Source organism: Heterodontus francisci, chromosome 24 (assembly GCF_036365525.1).
Source record: "Heterodontus francisci isolate sHetFra1 chromosome 24, sHetFra1.hap1, whole genome shotgun sequence".
Lineage (NCBI taxonomy): Eukaryota > Metazoa > Chordata > Chondrichthyes > Heterodontiformes > Heterodontidae > Heterodontus > Heterodontus francisci.
The window spans coordinates 44421726-44441256 of NC_090394.1; the positions used below are offsets into that span (position 1 = coordinate 44421726).

The following is a 19531-nucleotide window of genomic DNA, read 5'->3' on the forward strand; positions in this document are numbered from 1 at the left end:
TCACCTGAATCTTATCTTGAGTAGACCTATGGCCTGTTCAAGGCTCACACTGTCCTGTGGCAGACGTTGTACCCATCTTCTGTACTTGTGTGTGGGTTCCTTGCAGGCGTCAGGAGCCATGTCCTCAGAGGGTAGCCCTAGTTTCCAAGGATCCGTCACTGAACATGCGCAGGAGGCCGAAAAAACTCTTGCACCTGGAACTGCTGTAAAATGTAGGCCTCGTGGCAATTCCCCAGGAAGCATATACAGACTTGCAGAATCCATTTACGGTGGTCTCAGACCATTAGTACATTGAGGGAGTGGAAGCCCATCCTGTTGATGAAGGCCACTGGCTGGTGTGCAGGACCCTTGATGACAACATATGTGCAGTCAATGACACCCTGAACCTGGGGGAATCCAGAGATGGCCCTGAACCCGATGGACCTCTCAGCTTGAGAGTTGGGATCCGTCCAGAAGCACCATAGTTGCCGACCCTCCTGAATAGAGCATTGGTGACCCCCTTGATGCACTAATGGGCCGCTGACTGCAAGATTCCACACATGTCCCCAATGGATCCCTGGAACGATCCAGACACGTAGAAATTCCATCCTACGATGACCTTCAGCTCCACTCGTATTGGAATTCCACCGTCTTCTGGCATACAGCTCATCCTGCATAGCGCATAGGTTAGTGACGGCTTCCATTGCTTTTGATAAGGCCCTGCATGGGAGATTGGTTAAGAAGGTAACAGCCCGTGGAATCCAAGGCAGTTTGGCAAATTGGATCCAAAATTGGCTTCGTGGCAGGAGGCAGATGCTGACCCTCCTGTGAGCTCACAGGTTGTTGCACTGCTATTTCCTGGACTTACCTCCCGCTCTGCTTTACCTCCACTTCAATGGGGTCCCTGAGGCCTGGATGAATGATGTCCATAATAGGTGGCCTCTTGCTGAGTTCAAGGCCTTCACCAACAATGTCCACTCCTTCTTTTCCCCACTTGTCACCTCAGGTGAGGTGGCCACTTGCTTGTTGCCCCCACCCCTGGTATGGCACCCCCGCATTGCTAGCAGCTATGCCCCCACTCCTCAGATGACGCCAGATATCCTCCCTTCTCCACCGTTGCTGACAGTTGATGCTACCTCTCCCGATGGCCTCCCTTTGCAGCCAGCAATGAGCACCCACCTCCATGTCGCCTCCATCAATTCGGCAAGGCTCTGAAGCCCTGCAATTCCCGAACGCCATTAATAAAATTTAAAATCAAGAATAAAATTGTTGTTAACAGGCCTCTTAACTACCTTAATTGCCTGCCTGCCATGTCAATGTTTACTCTCCACCCTCCATCCATAAAAACGGAATGAGACGTCATGACGTCAGACTTGCTGTCCAATATCTCCTGTCTTGATTTAGTGCCCCCCTGCCCAGTTCCCGTACCCCGTCCCCAAAGTCTGTATAAAATTCTGGCCTTTAGTATTGCTGAAAATAGAGACATGTTGTCAAAGCTTTTCGTCTTGCACTCATCAGGACAATATGCAAGATAACCAATGTAAGGGAAAACAACAACTTATACTGCATGAGAAGAGAGTGCTGATTGGTTAGCAAGTGAACTCTGATTGGTAGAGGTGTTGCCATGGAGAATGCACCAGTTTACAGTGACTGACAGTTAACTGCCAAGCTTTGTTTGAAATTTAAACCAGGCAGCTTGACACTGATCGGTCAAGGCATTGCCCTGAGGAATGAACGAGCGAATGGCTATCACCTATTTTGTTCAGCTGAAACAGGCGCAATGTGTCTACATGTTCTTTCTGTCTGCAAAGAACAGGGCCCTGTGTATTAATATATATAGCTTCCAGTGTGCATAAATGAGCCACACTGTGAGACCTACTGACAATCTTAAATTGGTTGTCAGCGTAATTCTTAGCACACTGCAGATTATTTAGCAAATGTTGTCCAATCACGAAATCACATCTAATGTTGGATACTATGTTTTGAGTTTTGCAAGCACGGGCTGGTTAGGTACAGCCTGTACCTTGCCCACTGTAAACAGCGGAAGGGACATGTTGTTTGATAAGATCCGCCAGCCTTTGGGACGTATGGCCTATATACCTAGCATCACACTGGCATTGAAATTCATATATCACATTACTCATTTGCGTGATAGGCAGGGTATCTTTTTGACTTGACGGCAGCATCCTGTTAGTGGCGAACACCACACATCTTGCTACTGCACAGTAGCAGCATGAAACAGCTATCTTTACCTGTTGCTCAAATATTTGGGACACATTACCCTTCCAGGGTAATCGGAGGTAGACTGGGCACTTTTCAGGGCCAAAAATGACGACCTTAGGCCCGTTCATAAGTTTGTGCAATACACAGTGAGAAATGATCTGATCAGGGTAGCCACTGTCACGCAAAATATCTTTGATTCACCCTATTTCAGCATCAAACTTGCATGTGAGCAAATGGCTCGGGCCCTATTTACAAGGTTGCCGATAAGGCCAATCTTATAGCATGTGGAACTGTAAGAATCCCAACATGTGTATTGACCAGTGAAAGTAGGTTTGCGGTAGACAGTGGTAGAGAACCCCTTCACAGATTTCTCAACTAGTATGCCAAGGAAAGGGAGCTCATTTGACTGCTCCATTTCAAAGGTGAATTTGAGCGCAATATGGAGCCAATAAGACGTGCAAGGAAATTATTGCATGCAGCTGCGGATTCAAATATAGCAAATGTATCTACATATCGGAAATATGCAAGCGGTAGGAGATTAGGTGTCATTCCCTCAAAGACACGTTTCTCATGGAACTCAAAGATATTTGCAGGAGCTGGGCCTAGAGGGGATCCCATGGCAACACCATCTATTTGGGCATACATGGTATACATGAACTCAACTGCGCGAGTTGCCAAGTTCATGAGTTCAAGGAATACAGATTCACGCAATGATGGTGGGTCCAGATCGCCATGACATAGAGCTGCAGAGCAAATACCTATGGCTTCCTTAAGTGGTACATTGGTGAATAGGCTAGCAATGTCGAATGAGCACATGGAGAAAGCATGCATGGCTATCGATATGCAAGTCCTGTATGGTCCACGCAAATGTGAAGGAATCCTTCACCGTGTATGTGGAGAACTTGCTCAAACCTGGTTGTAATCATTTGCCCAACCATTTGGCCAATTCTTGTTGCGCAGAATTCAGGGTCACAGATAAGATAGGGCGTGGTGGGACATCATTTTTGTGAGTCTTGGGCAGCATACTCAGACGCAGCAAGCCATGAGGACGAACCCTGTCAAATATATCACCTGGCAGCTCATTGCTCTTAAACAAGTCCAGCAAGCATTTCAAACAAAGCTTGGCAGTTAACTGTCAGTCACCGTAAACTGGTCCATTCTCCATTGCAATGCCTCAACCAGAGTTCACTTGCCAACCAATCAGCATGCTGGCCTTTGTTACACTTTTGTCAATTTTTACCATTTAATTTCTATGCTTACATTTAAAATAGAAATCACAAAGTAAATTCATCATGCTTCCTCATATATATTTGTGCCCCGATCCAATTATGCTCAACCTCCAAACTTCCCTTCATCTGAAAACTATACGAGGCCATCACATTCTGTAAGCCAACAATAGTGAAATTTCAATTGTTTACAATTAAAATTACGATATATTTTTAATATTCAGATTCTATTACAATTACTTAACATTCAATTCAGGGTTAGCGTGAGAGAGAAAAACCTAGCAATAGTCTAAAAGCTAAAGTATATTCTGTGTTTTGAAACATAGAAAATAGGAGTAGTCATTCGGCCCTTCAGGCCTGCTCTGCCATTCAAAAAAAGATCATGGCTGATCATCTAATTCAGTACCCTGTTCCAAGCATATTCTCTCCCCATATCCCTTGATCCCTTTGGCATTAATATATTTATCTCCTTGAATATAATTAATGAATTGGCCTCCACTGCCTTCTGCAGTAGAGAATTCCACAGGTTCACCACACTCTTAGTGAAGAAATTTCTCCTCTACTCGGTTCTAAATGGCATACCCCATCTCCAGAGACTGTGACCCCTGGTTCTGGACTCCCCTGTCATCAGGAGCATCCTCCCTGCATCTAGCCTGTCTAGTCCTGTTCGAATTTTATAGGTTTCTATGAGATCCCTTCTCATTTTTCTAAACTCTAGTGAATATAGGCCTAGTCGACCAAATCGCTCCTCATATGTCAATCCTGCCATTCCAAGAATCAGCCTAGCAAATCTTCTTTGCACTCCCTCCATGGCAAGAACATCCTCCCTCAAATAAGGAGACCAAAACTGCATACAATACTCCAGATGTGGTCTCACCAAGGCCCTTTAAGACATCCTTGCTCCTGTACTCAAATCCTCTTGCAATGGAGGCCAACATACCATTCGCCTTCCTAACTGCTTGCTGCACTTGAATGCTTGCTTTCAGCGACTGGTGTACAAGGACACCCAGGTCCTTGGAATTCACTTTACACAGTATGAAGTTGAGAGATGAACAGTGCATCAAGCATTCATGCCTTTACTGGAGAGGCAAAATCTTACCACCTTGGAAGATTTTCTGAATGTGGGTCCTAACCCTGCTGGTAATGCCCGGCTGCCCGCCTATGCAATCTTACCAGAGGCAGCAAATTAAGAGGACGCTTTCAGAAGCGCCATTCAATTAAGGATGGCGGGCGGAATAGGCACCCAGCTGACTCAATGGGAGTGCCCATGATGTCCTGCTGGCAGCCCTACCAAAAAAGGGTGGGCACTGCTACAGCAGGCTGGAGAACACAAGGCTCAGAAGATGTGTGAAATTATCAAAATTATTTGCAGCCACAACTGTGGTAGAAGCGGCTCTGGGGTGGGTGGGGGGAGGGGATAAATAAAGGAGGCCTCCCTGGCCTGCCACCAGAAGGTTACCTCGAACAACCTGCCGGGCTTTGCCTGCAGTTTGGGGCCCAACACTGGCAGTACGATCCCGGCAGTATCCCCAATCTGGCCCCAAGCGGCCACTTAATTGCCACTAATTGGCTACCCATCGCAGCCGGGCAGGTAGCCGCTTCCATTTCTCTCCCACCTCCAGCGGCAACCTTTCGGATTTCCCTCCCAGTCCCTCTCCAGCCCCGTCTCCGCAGGTCTCGTAAGATTCTGCTCAAAGTAGCTGCACTTTGAACATGAAATATCAGCACTTGTCACAATTACAGTGGTTATGCTTTTATATGTTGCATTCCTGTTTTCATGTCAAATCACCAATATATTTTGGAAATAAAATCACAAGAAAGTTATAGCCCTTTCTGATTCAACATAGTTCGACATATTCATTGAATGTCTTGTAAGAAATGTGGATTCTGACATTTTTACTGGCCTTTTTTTTGTATTATGAATTTGATGTACTTTCATTTGCTTTTGCTAAATGAAGAGTTAACTTTAGCTGTGTATCTTACTGGAAAAAATGCTGCTTATACAGTTTGTGTCAACCAGAATTACTTTGTGATTACATCAGTAATCACAAGGAAAAGAACAGATATCGAAAACTATGTAACACAAAAGCAGGACAAGTCTCGCCGGAAATGTAATGGATTGTTTGTACACATTGTTTTGTGCATGTGATCGTGAATAATGTACAAACAGAAGCACTGACAAATGAAATGGCAGGACTAAATGAAACAGTGTTATGTATGAACCAACCAATCAGTGCACAGGAGGAACCACAGCTACAAAGAATAAAAGGAAGACCAGGAGAGGTTCGGTGCACAGATTTGAAGAAAACAAAGGGAGAGACAAGAGAAGAGGAATCACGAGCTGTCTGTGCCACTCGAGCCGATGGAGAATAATGGCCGTCTGGACTAGGATATCGACTGCCTTGGATTTGTTAAGTATTGCTTTTAGCCTTAATAAATCATCCTGATACCACTACATCAGGTGTCTCCTTGACCAAGAACAAATTATAAGTAAGGTTCTAAATCTTAGTCTCAAACATATTTCAAATAACTTGAGGCATGCAAAGTGCAAAGTTGGCCTTGTAGAGAAAATACAGGAATGTTATTCTCAAAGATGTCAGCCATCAACACAAGTTTCACACAAATGTTGAAACTCCCTACCAAGTTTCTCCTGACAGAGGTAAGGGAAACAATACTTATTGATTCTTCATTACTTTTCTTTACAGGATATCAAGTGTAACCTGCTTCATAGCAAACAGGATTCTAAAACTACCCACTCACTTAACGACTAATTTTTCAAAAATTAGGGGGTGAATTATGAAACATCTCAACATAACACACGACATTAGATGGTATTGTAACAATGGTACAGGATAGATGCATAGTTCAAGAATTTTTTTGTGGTGGGGGGGGGGGGGGGTGGGAGAGAGCAGGAACAGAGGAGGAATTGTCCAACTTCTTTCTTCTCTCCCCTTTCCCCAGGTGATTCTTCAGCAGTTAAAAGTATATTAAACCCAAAGCGTGAATTGTTTCAGGATATTATGTATATGTATGTATATAAAAGTATAGAAAGTGCAGGGGTGAAGTAAAAAAGGAAATTAGAAAAACAAAGAGAGGACATGAAAAAATATTGGCAGGTAAAATCAAGGAAAACCCAAAGATGTTTTATCAGTACATCAAGAGCAAGAGGATAACTAAGGAAAGGGTAGGGCCGATCAGAGATGTACAAGGGAACTTATGCGTGGATGCAGATGATGTGGTCGGGTTCTTCATGAGTTTTTTGCCTCTGTCTTCACAAAGGAGAGGGATGATGCAGACATTGTAGGAAAAGAGGAGGAGTGTGAAATATTAGATATGATAAGCATAATGAGAGAGGAAGTACTAGAGGGTCTGACATCCTTGAAAGTGGATAAATCACCAGGGCCGGATGGAGTGCATCCCAGGTTGTTAAACAAAGCCAGGGAGAAAATAGCGGATGCGCTGAGGATCATCTTCAAATCCTCAGTGAATACGGGCAAGGTGCCAGAGGATTGGAGGTCAGCAAATGTTATACCATTGTTTAAAAAGGGTGCGAGGGATAGGCCAAACAATAAAGGCCGGTCAGTCTGACCTCGGTGGTGTGTAAATTATTAGAATCAATTCTGAGAGACAGGATAAACTGCCATTTAGAAAGGCAGGGACTGATCAGGGAAGGTCATGTCTTACTAACTTAGCTGAATTATTTGAGGAAGTAACAAAGAGTATTGATGAGGGTAGTGCAATGAATGTGGTCTATTTGGATTTTAGTAAGGCATTTGACAAGGTCCCACATGGCATACTAGTCAGTAAAATGAAAGCCCATGGGATACAGGGGAAATATGGCAGGTGGGATCCAAAATTGGCTCAGTGACAGGAAGCCAAGGGTAGTAGTCGACGGATGTTTTCATGAATGGAAAGCTATTTCCAGTGGCGTCTCACAGGGCTCAGTGTTGGGAACCTTGCTGCTTGTGGTATATATTAATACTTAGGACTTAAATGTGGGAGGCATGATTAGGAAATTTGTTGATGACACAAAAATTGGTCACGTAGTTGATAGTGAAGAGGATGGCTGTTGACTCCAGAATGATATCAATGGTTTGGTTGAGTGGGTGGAAAAGTGGCAAATGGAATTCAATCCGGGGAAGTGTGAGGTAATGCACTTGGGAAGAGCAAATAAAGCGAGGGAATACACAATAAACGGGAGGATACTGAGAGGGGTAGAAGAAGTGAGACAAAAACAAGAAATGCTGGAATCACTCAGCAGGTCTGGCAGCATCTGTGGAAAGAGAAGCAGAGTTAATGTTTCGGGTCAGTGACCCTTATTCGGAAGTTCTGAAGAAGGGTCACTGACCCGAAACGTTAACTCTGCTTCTCTTTCCACAGATGCTGCCAGACCTGCTGAGTGATTCCAGCATTTCTTGTTTTTGTTTCAGATTTCCAGCATCCGCAGTACTTTGCTTTTATAGAAGAAGTGAGACGCCTTGGAGTGCATGTCCACAGGTCCCTAAAGTGGCAAGACAGGCAGATAAGGTGGTGAAGACATATGAAATGCTTTCCTTTATTAGCCGAGGTATAGAATACAAAAGCAGGGATGTATTGCTCGAACTGTATAAAGCGCTGGTTCAGTCACAGTTGGAGTATTGCGAACAGTTCTGGCTGTCACATTACAGGAACGACATAGTTGCTGTGGAGAGAGTGCAGAGGAGATTTACAAGAATGTTGCCAGGGCTTGAAAGTTGCAGCTATGAGGAAAGATTGGATCGGCTAGGGTTCTTTTCCTTAGAACAGAGGAGGCTGAGGGGTGACTTTATTGAGGTGTACAAAATTATGAGGGGCCTAGATAGATTAGACAGGAAGGACCTGTTTCCCCTAGCAGAGAGGTCAATTACCAGGGGGCATAGATTTAAGGTGATTAGAGGGGACATGAGGAAAAATATTTTCACCTAGAGGGTAGTGGGTGTCTGGAATTTACTGCCAGGAATGATGGTGGAGGCAGGAACCCTCAATTCTTCTAAAACGTACGTGGACATGCAGCTTAAGTGCTGTAACTTGCAAGGCTATGGACCAGGTGCTGGAAGGTGGGATTAGATTGGGCAGCTAGTTTTTGGCCAGCATGAAAACAACGGGCTGAATGACCTCCTTCTGTGCTGTAATTTTTCTGTGGTTCTACAGGGTGATTTTGACCATTGTACTGAATTCAAACTCAAGTCACAAGTCAATGAGATGAAAGACCTCTCTCTATAGAATTCACACACAAAATGAGCTTCAACCTAGCTGCTACTGGCATACGTCCACATCACAGGATGGGAAATTAATTCAACAAAAATTAGCAACAAAACTCAAAATCCGGCTGGTGTAGTAGAAGGCTCTTGGAATTAAGGCACGGAGCTGTGGCAGATTATAGGAAGTCGTACTTTGAATGCATCTGGTGTTATTTATGACCTGGAAGTGTTCAACACCGATAAAGTTGGTGGAAAAAAAACAGTGCCGACATTCCTCACTCTGATGAGCACAAATTTTGTAAAAAGCAACTGAATGTTACTTGGAGCTGGGGCAACAGGACTGTAGAGTTCTTCTGGATAAATTAACTATGATAAATCAAATAGTTCACCATATCCTGTGAAGGACCATTTAAAAATCTTTAATCAGTTGTGTGAATCTTCTCATTTTATTGAGACTTGCAAGTGCTACAGGGAATCAAGGAAATTCAGGAAAACACCAAGTCAATTACGGATGCCTTGATGGTCCAATTAAACCAGCACCAGTGCAGTGAGTTATCAGACACACAGGTAAAAAGTTAACACAACTTTGCAATATATCGGTCAAGCATTTCATTGAATATACAAAACACACTACGCTCCAAAGATGGTTCGTGCAGAACCTGTAGCCTGATCACTGCAATGAAAACCACATGGAGTCAATAAGTGCAACAATATAATGTTGTATAAATAAAACCTACAACCCATGTTTAACACTCCTTTTTCACAATGCAGATTTGCAAATATTCATACAGGTCAAACACATGCTACAGTGAGAATATTCTACTTGGAGTCCTTGTGGTGCAGCCAACTGATGTGTCCATATACTATAGAGCATAGAGAGACTATGGCTCATTAAAGTGATGCATTCTCAGGAGACAGACAAGAAAGTTGTAATGCCTTTCATGAACCATCAAGCAGTCCGATATTTTTAAAAAAGCAGAGAATTCCAAGAGAAATGTGGTTAAAATCAGAGTGACAGTTTCATTTAGAGAATGGGTGGAGCGAGAGAGAAGCAGCACCTGCTAGTGACTGTTAGGCAAATATATTACAAGCAGCACAAGAACAAGAGTCAGCATGCAGCCTGAAAATAATGTATAACATGTTATATTACATAAATTAAGAGTACCTTATGTCATATACTGGAGGACGAAGATCATGTGGACCATGAGCAAACGCACAGTGAAGTCCATTTTTCACACAGTGCCCACGAGCATCTGTTTCATGGATACATGTACCAGTCTTATAATAGCGTAGATGATACTTTCTTTCTGTGTCCCCAGTTGTTCGATGGAGATATGGACAACTACAAAAGAAATAAAGGTTGTTTACATCATTAACTGCGGCTTTCCATCTATTGTTCATTACAGATTTGAAACACTATACAAGAACTATTTGACATACTACCTGGTGCAAACTGTATTTTCTTAAACTGAAAATTTAAAATGATAGAAACTTCATTTATTAGGAAGAATATCTGGAGTTTGTGATCTCAGCTTGATTGTTAGTGTCAGGGGCTTCCTCAGTTAGTTGGCTGTTTGGAAGAGTGAGAAAACCATAAAAAATTAAAACGGGGCGGGGGGGGGGGGGGGTGGCAGGGGGCAGGCTTATTCCACTGAGACCACAGATCAAGAGCATCAAGAGGGCTGGGATAAAGAGGTATATTTAGACTCTTGGACAGCTGCATCGTTAAAGAAAAAGGAAATTAACCTCAAATGAAAATTAATAATTCAATGGCTGTCTGCTGACAGAAGGAAAATTCCAGTAATGGTCATTATTCAGCAGAGTGGCACTCTCATATATACTCACACCCAAGCTCTAATCCCACTTCACGGAAAGTAGGTTTTTCAAGGTCAGAGCAATTACAATAGCCCTTCATATTCCCAGATGGCCGACAAGAGCACCACACATATGAAGTAACTTCACTCTTTTACGTAAGGGCCTTTGTAAGGATTTGGATTATATTGGACGGCTTGGCGAAAATGCAAATTTCCAAGGACTGAGCTCTTTGGGGACAACTAACACTAATTACAAGCTTCCAATGGCCATGAAACGGTGTAGTCCTGACAATAAGCTATTTGTGGGGTGGCCTTGGAAAGACATAAAATTAATATATAAATTTAAGTGTTATACATTGATACAAAGTTGTATTCACACATATGTCCTTCTAGTTACTTTAGCTGCTCAGAAGGTTATGTACTGAGCTTAAAATGCTTTTTCATCATCCTAATCAATACTTATGGAAAGATAAAAAGCGTAGCAAGCCTTTGATCAACAACTTCCTATGATAGCATGACTCAGTTAAGAAGTTAAATGTTTTTGGTAAGCCCCAATGTGCATTCCATTTTCTTCCCCCAAGGTTGCACACATAAGCTGAGGTCAAATTGCTCTAGAACTTCAATACTCTCTAAGGCATTCTTCCAAGTTTGCCTTCCTCATTGTACACATATATAGCTCCCTTGAGCAGGAGGAGGAGGAAAGGTAGAAATTAAAGAATAAACTAGCCAGCAATATAAAAATAGATTGCAAGAGCTTTTACAACTACATAAAAAGAGAGCAGCTAAAGTAGACGTTGGTCCCTCAGAGGCAGACACAGGAGAAGTCATCATGGGGAATGAGGAAATGGCAGAGGTATAGACATAAAATATTATTTCAGTCTTCACAGTAGAAGACACAAGTTCCATACCAGAAATAGGCAGTAACCTAGGGGTTAAAAACAGTGAGGAAATTAAGGATATTGGTATCAGTCGAGAAAAAGTATTAGAGAAACTTGAGGGACTAAAATCTGACAAGTCCCTGGGACCAGATGGCCTACATTCTGGAGTTAAAAAAGAGATAGCTGCAGAGATAGTGGATCCGCTGGCTATGATTTTCCAGAATTCTTCAGATTCAGGAATGATCCTGTCAGATTAGAAGTTGGCAAATGTTACGCCACCTTTCAACGAAGGAGGGAGAGAAAACCGGAGATTACAGGCAGTTAGCCTAACATCAGTCGTGGGCATGATGCTGGAAACTATTATTAAGGAAGTCTTAACATTGCGCTTGGAAAAGCATAGTATGATTAGAACAAGTCAGCATGGTTTTACTAAAGGGAGATCCTGTTTGACAAATTTATTAGAGTTTCTTGAGGATGTAATTAGTAGGGTAGCTAAAGGGGAACCAGTAGATATAGTATACCTGGATTTTCAAAAGGCATTCGATAAGGTGCCACATAAAAGATTAATAGGCATAATAAGGGCTCATGGTGTTGGGGGTAATATATTAGTGCGAATAGAGGATTGGTTAACAGACAGGAAGCACAGAGTGAGCATAAATGGTGCATTGTCAAGTTGGCAGGCAGTGAATAGTGGGGTGCTGCAAGGATCAATGCTGGGGCCTCAGCTATTTACACTCTATATTAATGACTTGGATGAAGAGACAGAGTATTGCATCTAAGGTTGCTGATGATTCGAAGTTCGGTGGAAAGGTAAGCTGCGGGGAGGATGTAGAGAGACTACAAAGAGATATAGACAGGTTAAGTGAGTGGGCAACTAGATGACAAATGGTGTATAATGTAGGGAAGTGTGAAGTTGTTCACTTTTGTCATAAAAATAGAAAAGCAGAACTTTTTTTAAAAGCTGTGAAACTGATAAGTGTTAATGTTCAGAGAAACTTGGGGATACTTGTACAAGGAACACAAAGTTAACATGCAGGTGCAGCAAGCTATAAGGAAGGCAAATGGCATGTTGGCTTTTATTGCAAGGGGATTGGAGTACAGGAATAAAGAAGTCTTACTAAAATTGTACAGGGCTTTGGTAAGACTGCACCTGGAATACTGTGCAATTTTGGTCTCTACATTTAAGGAAGGATATACTTGCACTGGAGGTAGTGCAGCAAAGATTTACTAAATTGGTACCTGGGATGAGAGGGTTGTCCTATGATGAGAGGCTGAGTAAACTGGGCCTATATTGTCTGGAGTTTACAAGAATGAGAGGCGATCTAATTGAGACATACAAGATTCTGAAAGGGCTTGATAGGGTAAAAGCTGAGAGATTGTTCCCACTGGTCAGGGAATCTAGAACATGGGGACATAGTCTCAGGATAAGGGGTCAATCATTCAGGACTGAGATGAGGAAAAATTACTTCACTCAAAGGGTTGTGAATCTTTGGAATTCTTTACCCCAGAGCATTGTGGACACTCCATCATTTAATACATTTAAAGCTGGGATAGATAGACTTTTGGTGTTGCAGGGAATCAAGGATGTGGGGAGCGGGCACGAAAGTGGAATTGAAGCCCAAGATCAGCCATGATCGTACTTATTTTATTTATTTAGAGATACAGCACTGAAACAGGCCCTTCGGCCCACCGAGTCTGTGCCGACCATCAACCACCCATTTATACTAATCCGACACTAATCCCATATTCCTACCACATCCCCACCTGTCCCTATATTCCCCTACCACCTACCTATACTAGGGGCAATTTATAATGGCCAATTTACCTACCAACCTGCAAGTCTTTGGCTGTGGGAGGAAACCGGAGCACCCGGCGAAAACCCACGCAGTCACAGGGAGAACTTGCAAACTCCGTACAGGCAGTACCCAGAATTGAACCCGGGTTGCTGGAGCTGTGAGGCTGCAGTGCTAATCACTGTGCCGCCCAATAAATGGCGGAGCAGGCTCGATGGGCCACATGATCTACTTCTGCTCCTATTTCTTGTGTTCTTGTGTAAAACCTTGCTCAGTGCCATACCAGTGCGCATTGGCACTTCAACAGTCTGTACTGCTGATTTAAACTAGATAAAATTAATACTTCAGCGAAGTGTTGAATGCAAATTCCACACAGATGAAGAGCTAAACAGTAGGGTACAGAGGATCACAAGCAAAGAACTCACAATAGTGATGACAATTTAACTAGCAAGTTCCTTCTTCAAGTCCAAAGTAGGAAACATTTAGTTGGCAAAACCAAGCTTTCTAATGGACTTGACAATCAGATTTCTCAGCTAATTATAAATGTGAATCCATGATGCAGTCAAGCCTTCCCTAGAAATGTATCAGAAAAGCTGTGCTATGCAATGCAACAGGCTGCTTTCTACTACAATCCTTCCATGTCATCCCTTGCATTAACAGCATCACTGGTTTTGAGGGCCATTGAAGATCACACTGGTTTAGTTATTGGCTTCAAACAATACCTGATGCAAAATAGCCAAGTATATTTTGCAAATTGCATGGAAAGTAAACTGTAGGAACTGTTTACAAGCAACAAGTTTGGAACCCAAGGCCAGCAGAAGTGTATTTTGTGCTTCTGGGGCTAATAATGCAAGGGAAATTTCCAATAATTAGTACAACTACAAAAGACACATTAAACAGGTGTCAACATAAACAACATAAATAAAAACAGAAAATGCTGAAAGTACTCAGCAGGTCTGGCAGCATCTGTGGAAAGAGAAGGAGAGTTAACGTTTCAGGTCTGTGACCTTTCATCAGAACTGGGAAATGTTAGAAATGCAATCGGTTTTCAGCAAGTGAAAGGGGTGGGTTGCCGGGGGTGGGAGGCGGTGGTGGTGGAAGCAGTCACCCAGCCTGCTCCTCCATTCAGTCCACAAGCGTCATCCCGAGCTTCCATTCACTTGTCATTTTAATTCTTTTTTAAATTTTATTTCCAAAATATACCTTATTCAAAAAAATCTGTAAATATTACATTCCCAAACAGTTTAAAACAGCATCAAGTCAAAAAATACAAACAGTGCAAAGGTGACCAGTTTCCTTCTATACAATCATGAGTTGCCTCACAACCCTTCCATTTCATTGTCATGCCAATTACATTTTTACATTTACAGCACACAAAATTTTCCCGATACAGCCGAGGGGTTTCCCATGGATCCAGCCCCTCAGTTCAGCTTGGTGGGGGGACCTTACACTGTGGTCTTTCCCCATTGAGCCTTTGCTGCGGATGCCCCAAGCTTCAGTGCGTCCCTCAGCACGTAGGCCTGGACCTCGGAATGTGCCAGTCTGCAACATTCGGTCGTGGACAACTCTTTGCGCTGGAAGACCAGCAAGTTTCGGGCAGACCAAAGGGCGTCTTTCACCAAATTAATAGTCCTCCAGCAGCAGTTGATGTTTGTCTCGGTGTGCGTCCCTGGGAACAGCCCGTAAAGCACAGGCTCCTGTGTTACAGGGATGCTTGGGATGAACCTCGACAAAAACCAGTGCATCTCTTTCCACACCTGCTTTGCGAAGACACATTCCAGGAGGAGGTGGGCAACCGTCTCTTCCCCACCACAGCCACCGCGGGGGCATTGTTAATTCCTCACCTTTCTCCCACTCTGACCTTTGTCCTTGGCCTGCAAGTGTGTTCCAATAAAGCTCAATGCATACTCATACTTTACAGGTTTCTGGATTCAACATTGAATTCAACAATTTTAAATCATAACTTCTGCCCCCATTTTGCTTTTTGTTTCATTGCTGATTTGGTTTTATTCTCTCGTTTCTCTCTTATTCCCTTTACTTTGTATTCAGACTGCAGCTATCCCACCATTCACACCTCCTCTAGACACATCTTTTGTTTCTTTACGTCCCTTTTTTTTATTTCCAAAATAGACCTTATTCGTAAAAAACTGTAAAAAATACATTACAAAACAGTTCAAAACAGCACCAAGTCAACAATACAAAGAGTGCAAAGGAGATCAATTTCCTTCAATACAGGAGTGAGTTGCCTCACAACCCTTCCATTTCATTTTACCTGCCATGTACTTTTTGCAGCAAACAAATATTTTCTGGATACAGCCGAGGGGTTTTCTATGGATCCAGCCCCTCAGTTCACCTTGGTGGGGGGACCTTACACAGTGGTCTTTCCCCATTGAGCCTTTGCCGTGGCTGCCCCAAGCTTTAGTGCGTCCCTCAGCAAGTAGTCCTGGACCTTGGAATGTGCCAGTCTGCAACATTCGGTCGTGGACAACTCTTTGTACTGGAAGACCAGCAGGTTTCGGGCAGACCAAAGGGAGTCTTTCACCGAACTGATAGTCCTCCAGCAGCAGTTGATGTTTATCTCGGTGTGCATCCCTGGGAACAGCCCGTAGAGCACAGGCTCCTGTGTTACAGAGCTGCTTGGGATGAACCTCGACAAAAACCAATGCAAGTCTTTCCACACCTGCTTTGCAAAGACACATTCCAGAAGGAGGTGGACAATCGTCCTGGGAGAACCTTTTATTTTACAATTAAATCAATTCTAATTTTTATTTGTAAAGCCAGGGGAGAGCGCGAACGTAGTCCCCCACTACCATAAATTTTGCAGTCGAGTATCCCACATTTGGGGACATCACAGACGTCAACACACCCTAAATGCAATGGGTTAGTCTCAACCTGGGAGCACATTTTTTTTTATTTCCAAAATATACTTGATTCGTAAAAAACTGTAAAAAATACATTACAAAACAGTTCAAAACAGCACCAAGTCAACAATACAAAGAGTGCAAAGGAGATCAGTTTCATTCAATACAGAGTGAGTTGATGCACAACCCTTCCATTTCATTTACCTTTGTTTCTTTACTTGTCCCATCATCACCTTTGACCCTGCACCATGAAACTATTTGTCATTTAATCACCCCTGCCCTCCACCCGTTCAGAGACCTTCCCTTTTGTTGTTCTTCCCACCCTCCCCCACCCCCCTTTCACTCGCTCAAAACCTATTACATTTCTAACTCCTCCAAGTTTTGACGAAATGTCAGACCTGAAACATTCGCATCTATGTAGAGAGAAACAGTTATCAGACCTGCTGCGTCTGTTTTTATTTCAGATTGCCAGCATCTGCAGTCTTTTGCTTTTGTACAAATAACCAGCTGATTCTTTGAATAAGGCATCTTGCAACTTTGTAGTTGTTTTTCTCAATAATTCAGCAAATTAAGGGGAAAAAAGTGTTAACGCTTATACTAACTGTCCATATACTACCCTCAATTCTCACTTAACTTATACTATTGACACTTGACAGAGGAAGGGAAAGGGGAACATTACTAATACACAGTTTCAAAAAAGATATGAAAGAACCCCACTTCAATCCTTCAAATGAAATTAAACAACTTCTTCAAGTTACAAAATGCCAGTTAAAATCAGACTGCAATTTTATTAAAGTTGAAAGATGAATGTGCTTAGTTGACCACGAAGAGCATTAACAAAGATTCTGGGTCACATGCAATACTTTTCATCAGTTAAGCTGAATGAGCCGGTGCTCGATATTCTTGTCATTAAGAGTCTCTGATACAATACAGAAATCAACCTTTAGGATCTGCCCAAGAATACTAAAAGGCTATGCGATACCCTAACCGCTCATCATGTACATACACAAATGTTTGGTCACCAGTCTTTGGTTGACATAAGTTGTTTGGTTGGTTGTTTGGTATCCTTCCATCTACGAAAGATAGACACGCAGCATACAATCCCTTTAGGTGTCTTCTCTTGGTGCATCTTTATTGATGGCTGTGAAGGCAGGCAGGTTCTGCCACAAGTGCCACATGTGAAGCTGCCAAGTGACACTATAAGTTGTTTTTGACGTTGGCGCCTGTTCCCAAGTTGCTGTAACAACTGGTCATCGTGGTAGTGCACACCAGTCCACAGGATGTGTTGCCATTTCCCTCTTTCGCAGCTAGCGACTCCCAGGTACGATAGTCGAAATTTAGGGCCTTCATGTCATGCTTACAAGCATCCTTGAAGCGGAGCGTTGGGTGCCCCACTAGTCATCTGGCCCTGGCTACCTCGCCATACTAAGGTCCTTGGGTATGCGACCGTCTTCCATCCTCCGGACGTGTCCGATCCACCGAAGCCACCTCGGTTTGATTAGTGCCAACACACTTGGGAGCTCCACCTTTGAGACGACTGCCACATTTGTGATTTTATCCTGCCAGGATATACCCATAATGTGCCGCAGACAGCGAAGATGGAAATTATTGAGCTTCCTTTCCTGGTAACTTTAAGTCACACATGTTTCACAGCCATACAGCAAGGTGCTGAAAACACAGGCCTTATAAAGCATCAGCTTAGTCCGACGGGTCAGCTTGGTGTTGCCCCAAGCGCATTTTGTAAGTTGGCCAAAGGTGGGAGCTGCTTTCCCTATGCATGTATCAGGCTCTGCAACAAGGGACAGATTGTCTGTCACCATGGACCCAAGGAAGCAGAATTTGTTAGCCACTTCCAGTGGGGTGTCATTTAGTGTGATTATGGGCAGAGATCCAGCACCTTGTCCCATAACCACGGTTTTCTTGATGCTCATGATCAAGGAGAACAAGTTACAGGCAAAGGAGAGACAGTCCATGAGTCTTTGTAGCTGAGTTTCTGTGTGAGCGACTAACACAGCATCAGGATATACGTTACCAACAATTTTACATATCATACAAGTGGCGCAAGTAGTAAATAATCCATACTTCCAGCAGTGCACTGCTGTCCAGGAGAAACTCCTGCTTCAAGGTGTCTCAAGAACAGGTTACCAACAAGGAACCAGCGTCAAGCTCCATCCCTGCGAGATTATACTCAAATTGACCATGAAAATTCATTTCTCGGAAGTTTTGTTTGGTACTTGTGACCTTGTAAACAACAAATTTGGTAGATTGCGCAGTACAGCTCAATGAGGTTTGCATTTGAACATACTTGCTCTGTACTCAATGCCTCAGAGGGTCATAGACTCATTAAAGCACAGAAGGAGGCTATTCGGCCCAACGGATCCATACCAGTTCTCTGTACAGCAATCCAGTCAAACAAATTCTCCCACTCTATCCGCCTAGCCCTGGAAGTTTATTTCCCTCAAGTGCCCATCCAATTTCACTTTCAAATCATTGGTCGTCTCCACTTCCACCACCCTCATAGACAGTGTGTTCCAGGTCATTACCATTCACTCACCAAAAAAGTTCCTCCTCACATTCCCCCTACATTTCTTGCCCAAAACCTTCAAGCCCGTCATAATCTTGTACACAACTATTAAATCACCCCTCAATCTCCTTTGCTGCAACAAAGAAAAACCCCAGCTTCTACAACCTAACCCGATAGCTAAAATCCAAGGAAGCACTGGTAAATCACCTCTACACCCTTTCAAGTGATCAATTGGCAGATATCCATTCACCAAAATCAGGACGCAGGGTACAGTCTGTGATCCACAACTTCTCTTCTCCTTTGGCGTCCTTGTCTCGAGAGACAATGGGTAAGCGCCTAGAGGTGGGCAGCAGTTTGTGAAGCAGCGCCTGGAGTGGCTATAAAGGCCAATTCTAGAGTGACAGACTCTTCCACAGGCGCTGCAGAAAAAATTGGTTGTCAGGGCTGTTACACAGTTGGCTCTCTCCTTGCGTTTCTGTCTTTTTTCCTGCCAACTGCTATGTCTCTTCGACTCGCCACTCTTTAGCCCCGCCTTTATGGCTGTCCGCCAGCTCTGGCGATCACTGGCAACTGACTCCCACGACTTGTGGTCAATGTCACAGGACTTCATGTCGCGTTTGCAGATGTCTTTAAAGCGGAGACATGGACAGCCAGTGGGTCTGATAGCAATGACAAGCTCGCTGTACAATGCATCCTTGGGGATCCTGCCATCTTCCATGCGGCTCACATGGCCAAACCATCTCAAGCACCGCTGGCTCAATAGGGTGTATATGCTGAAGATGTTGGCCGCCTCGAGGACTTCTGCATTGGAGATACGGTCCTGCCACCTGATGCCAAAGATTCTCCTAAGGCAGCGAAGATGAAATGAATCGAGACGTCGCTCTTGGCTGACATACATTGTCCAGGCCTCGCTGCCATACAGCAAGGTACTGAGGACACAGGCTTGATACACTCGGACTTTTGTGTTCCGTGTCAGTGTGCCATTTTCCCACACTCTCTCGGCCAGTCTGGACA

The 19531-nt window shown here is 43.6% G+C and overlaps 1 protein-coding gene and 1 pseudogene across 1 annotated transcript in view; both read right to left on the minus strand.

Annotated features, from left to right (window-relative positions):
- Nucleotides 1-19531, minus strand: part of unkl (unk like zinc finger) — a 191751-nt gene that overhangs the window by 95711 nt on the left and 76509 nt on the right. Inside the window, 1 exon segment of the mRNA XM_068056094.1 lies at nt 9813-9989. Within this exon segment, the coding sequence (XP_067912195.1) occupies nt 9813-9989 (177 nt within the window).
- On the minus strand, nt 15911-16057 carry LOC137383742 (U1 spliceosomal RNA; annotated as a pseudogene).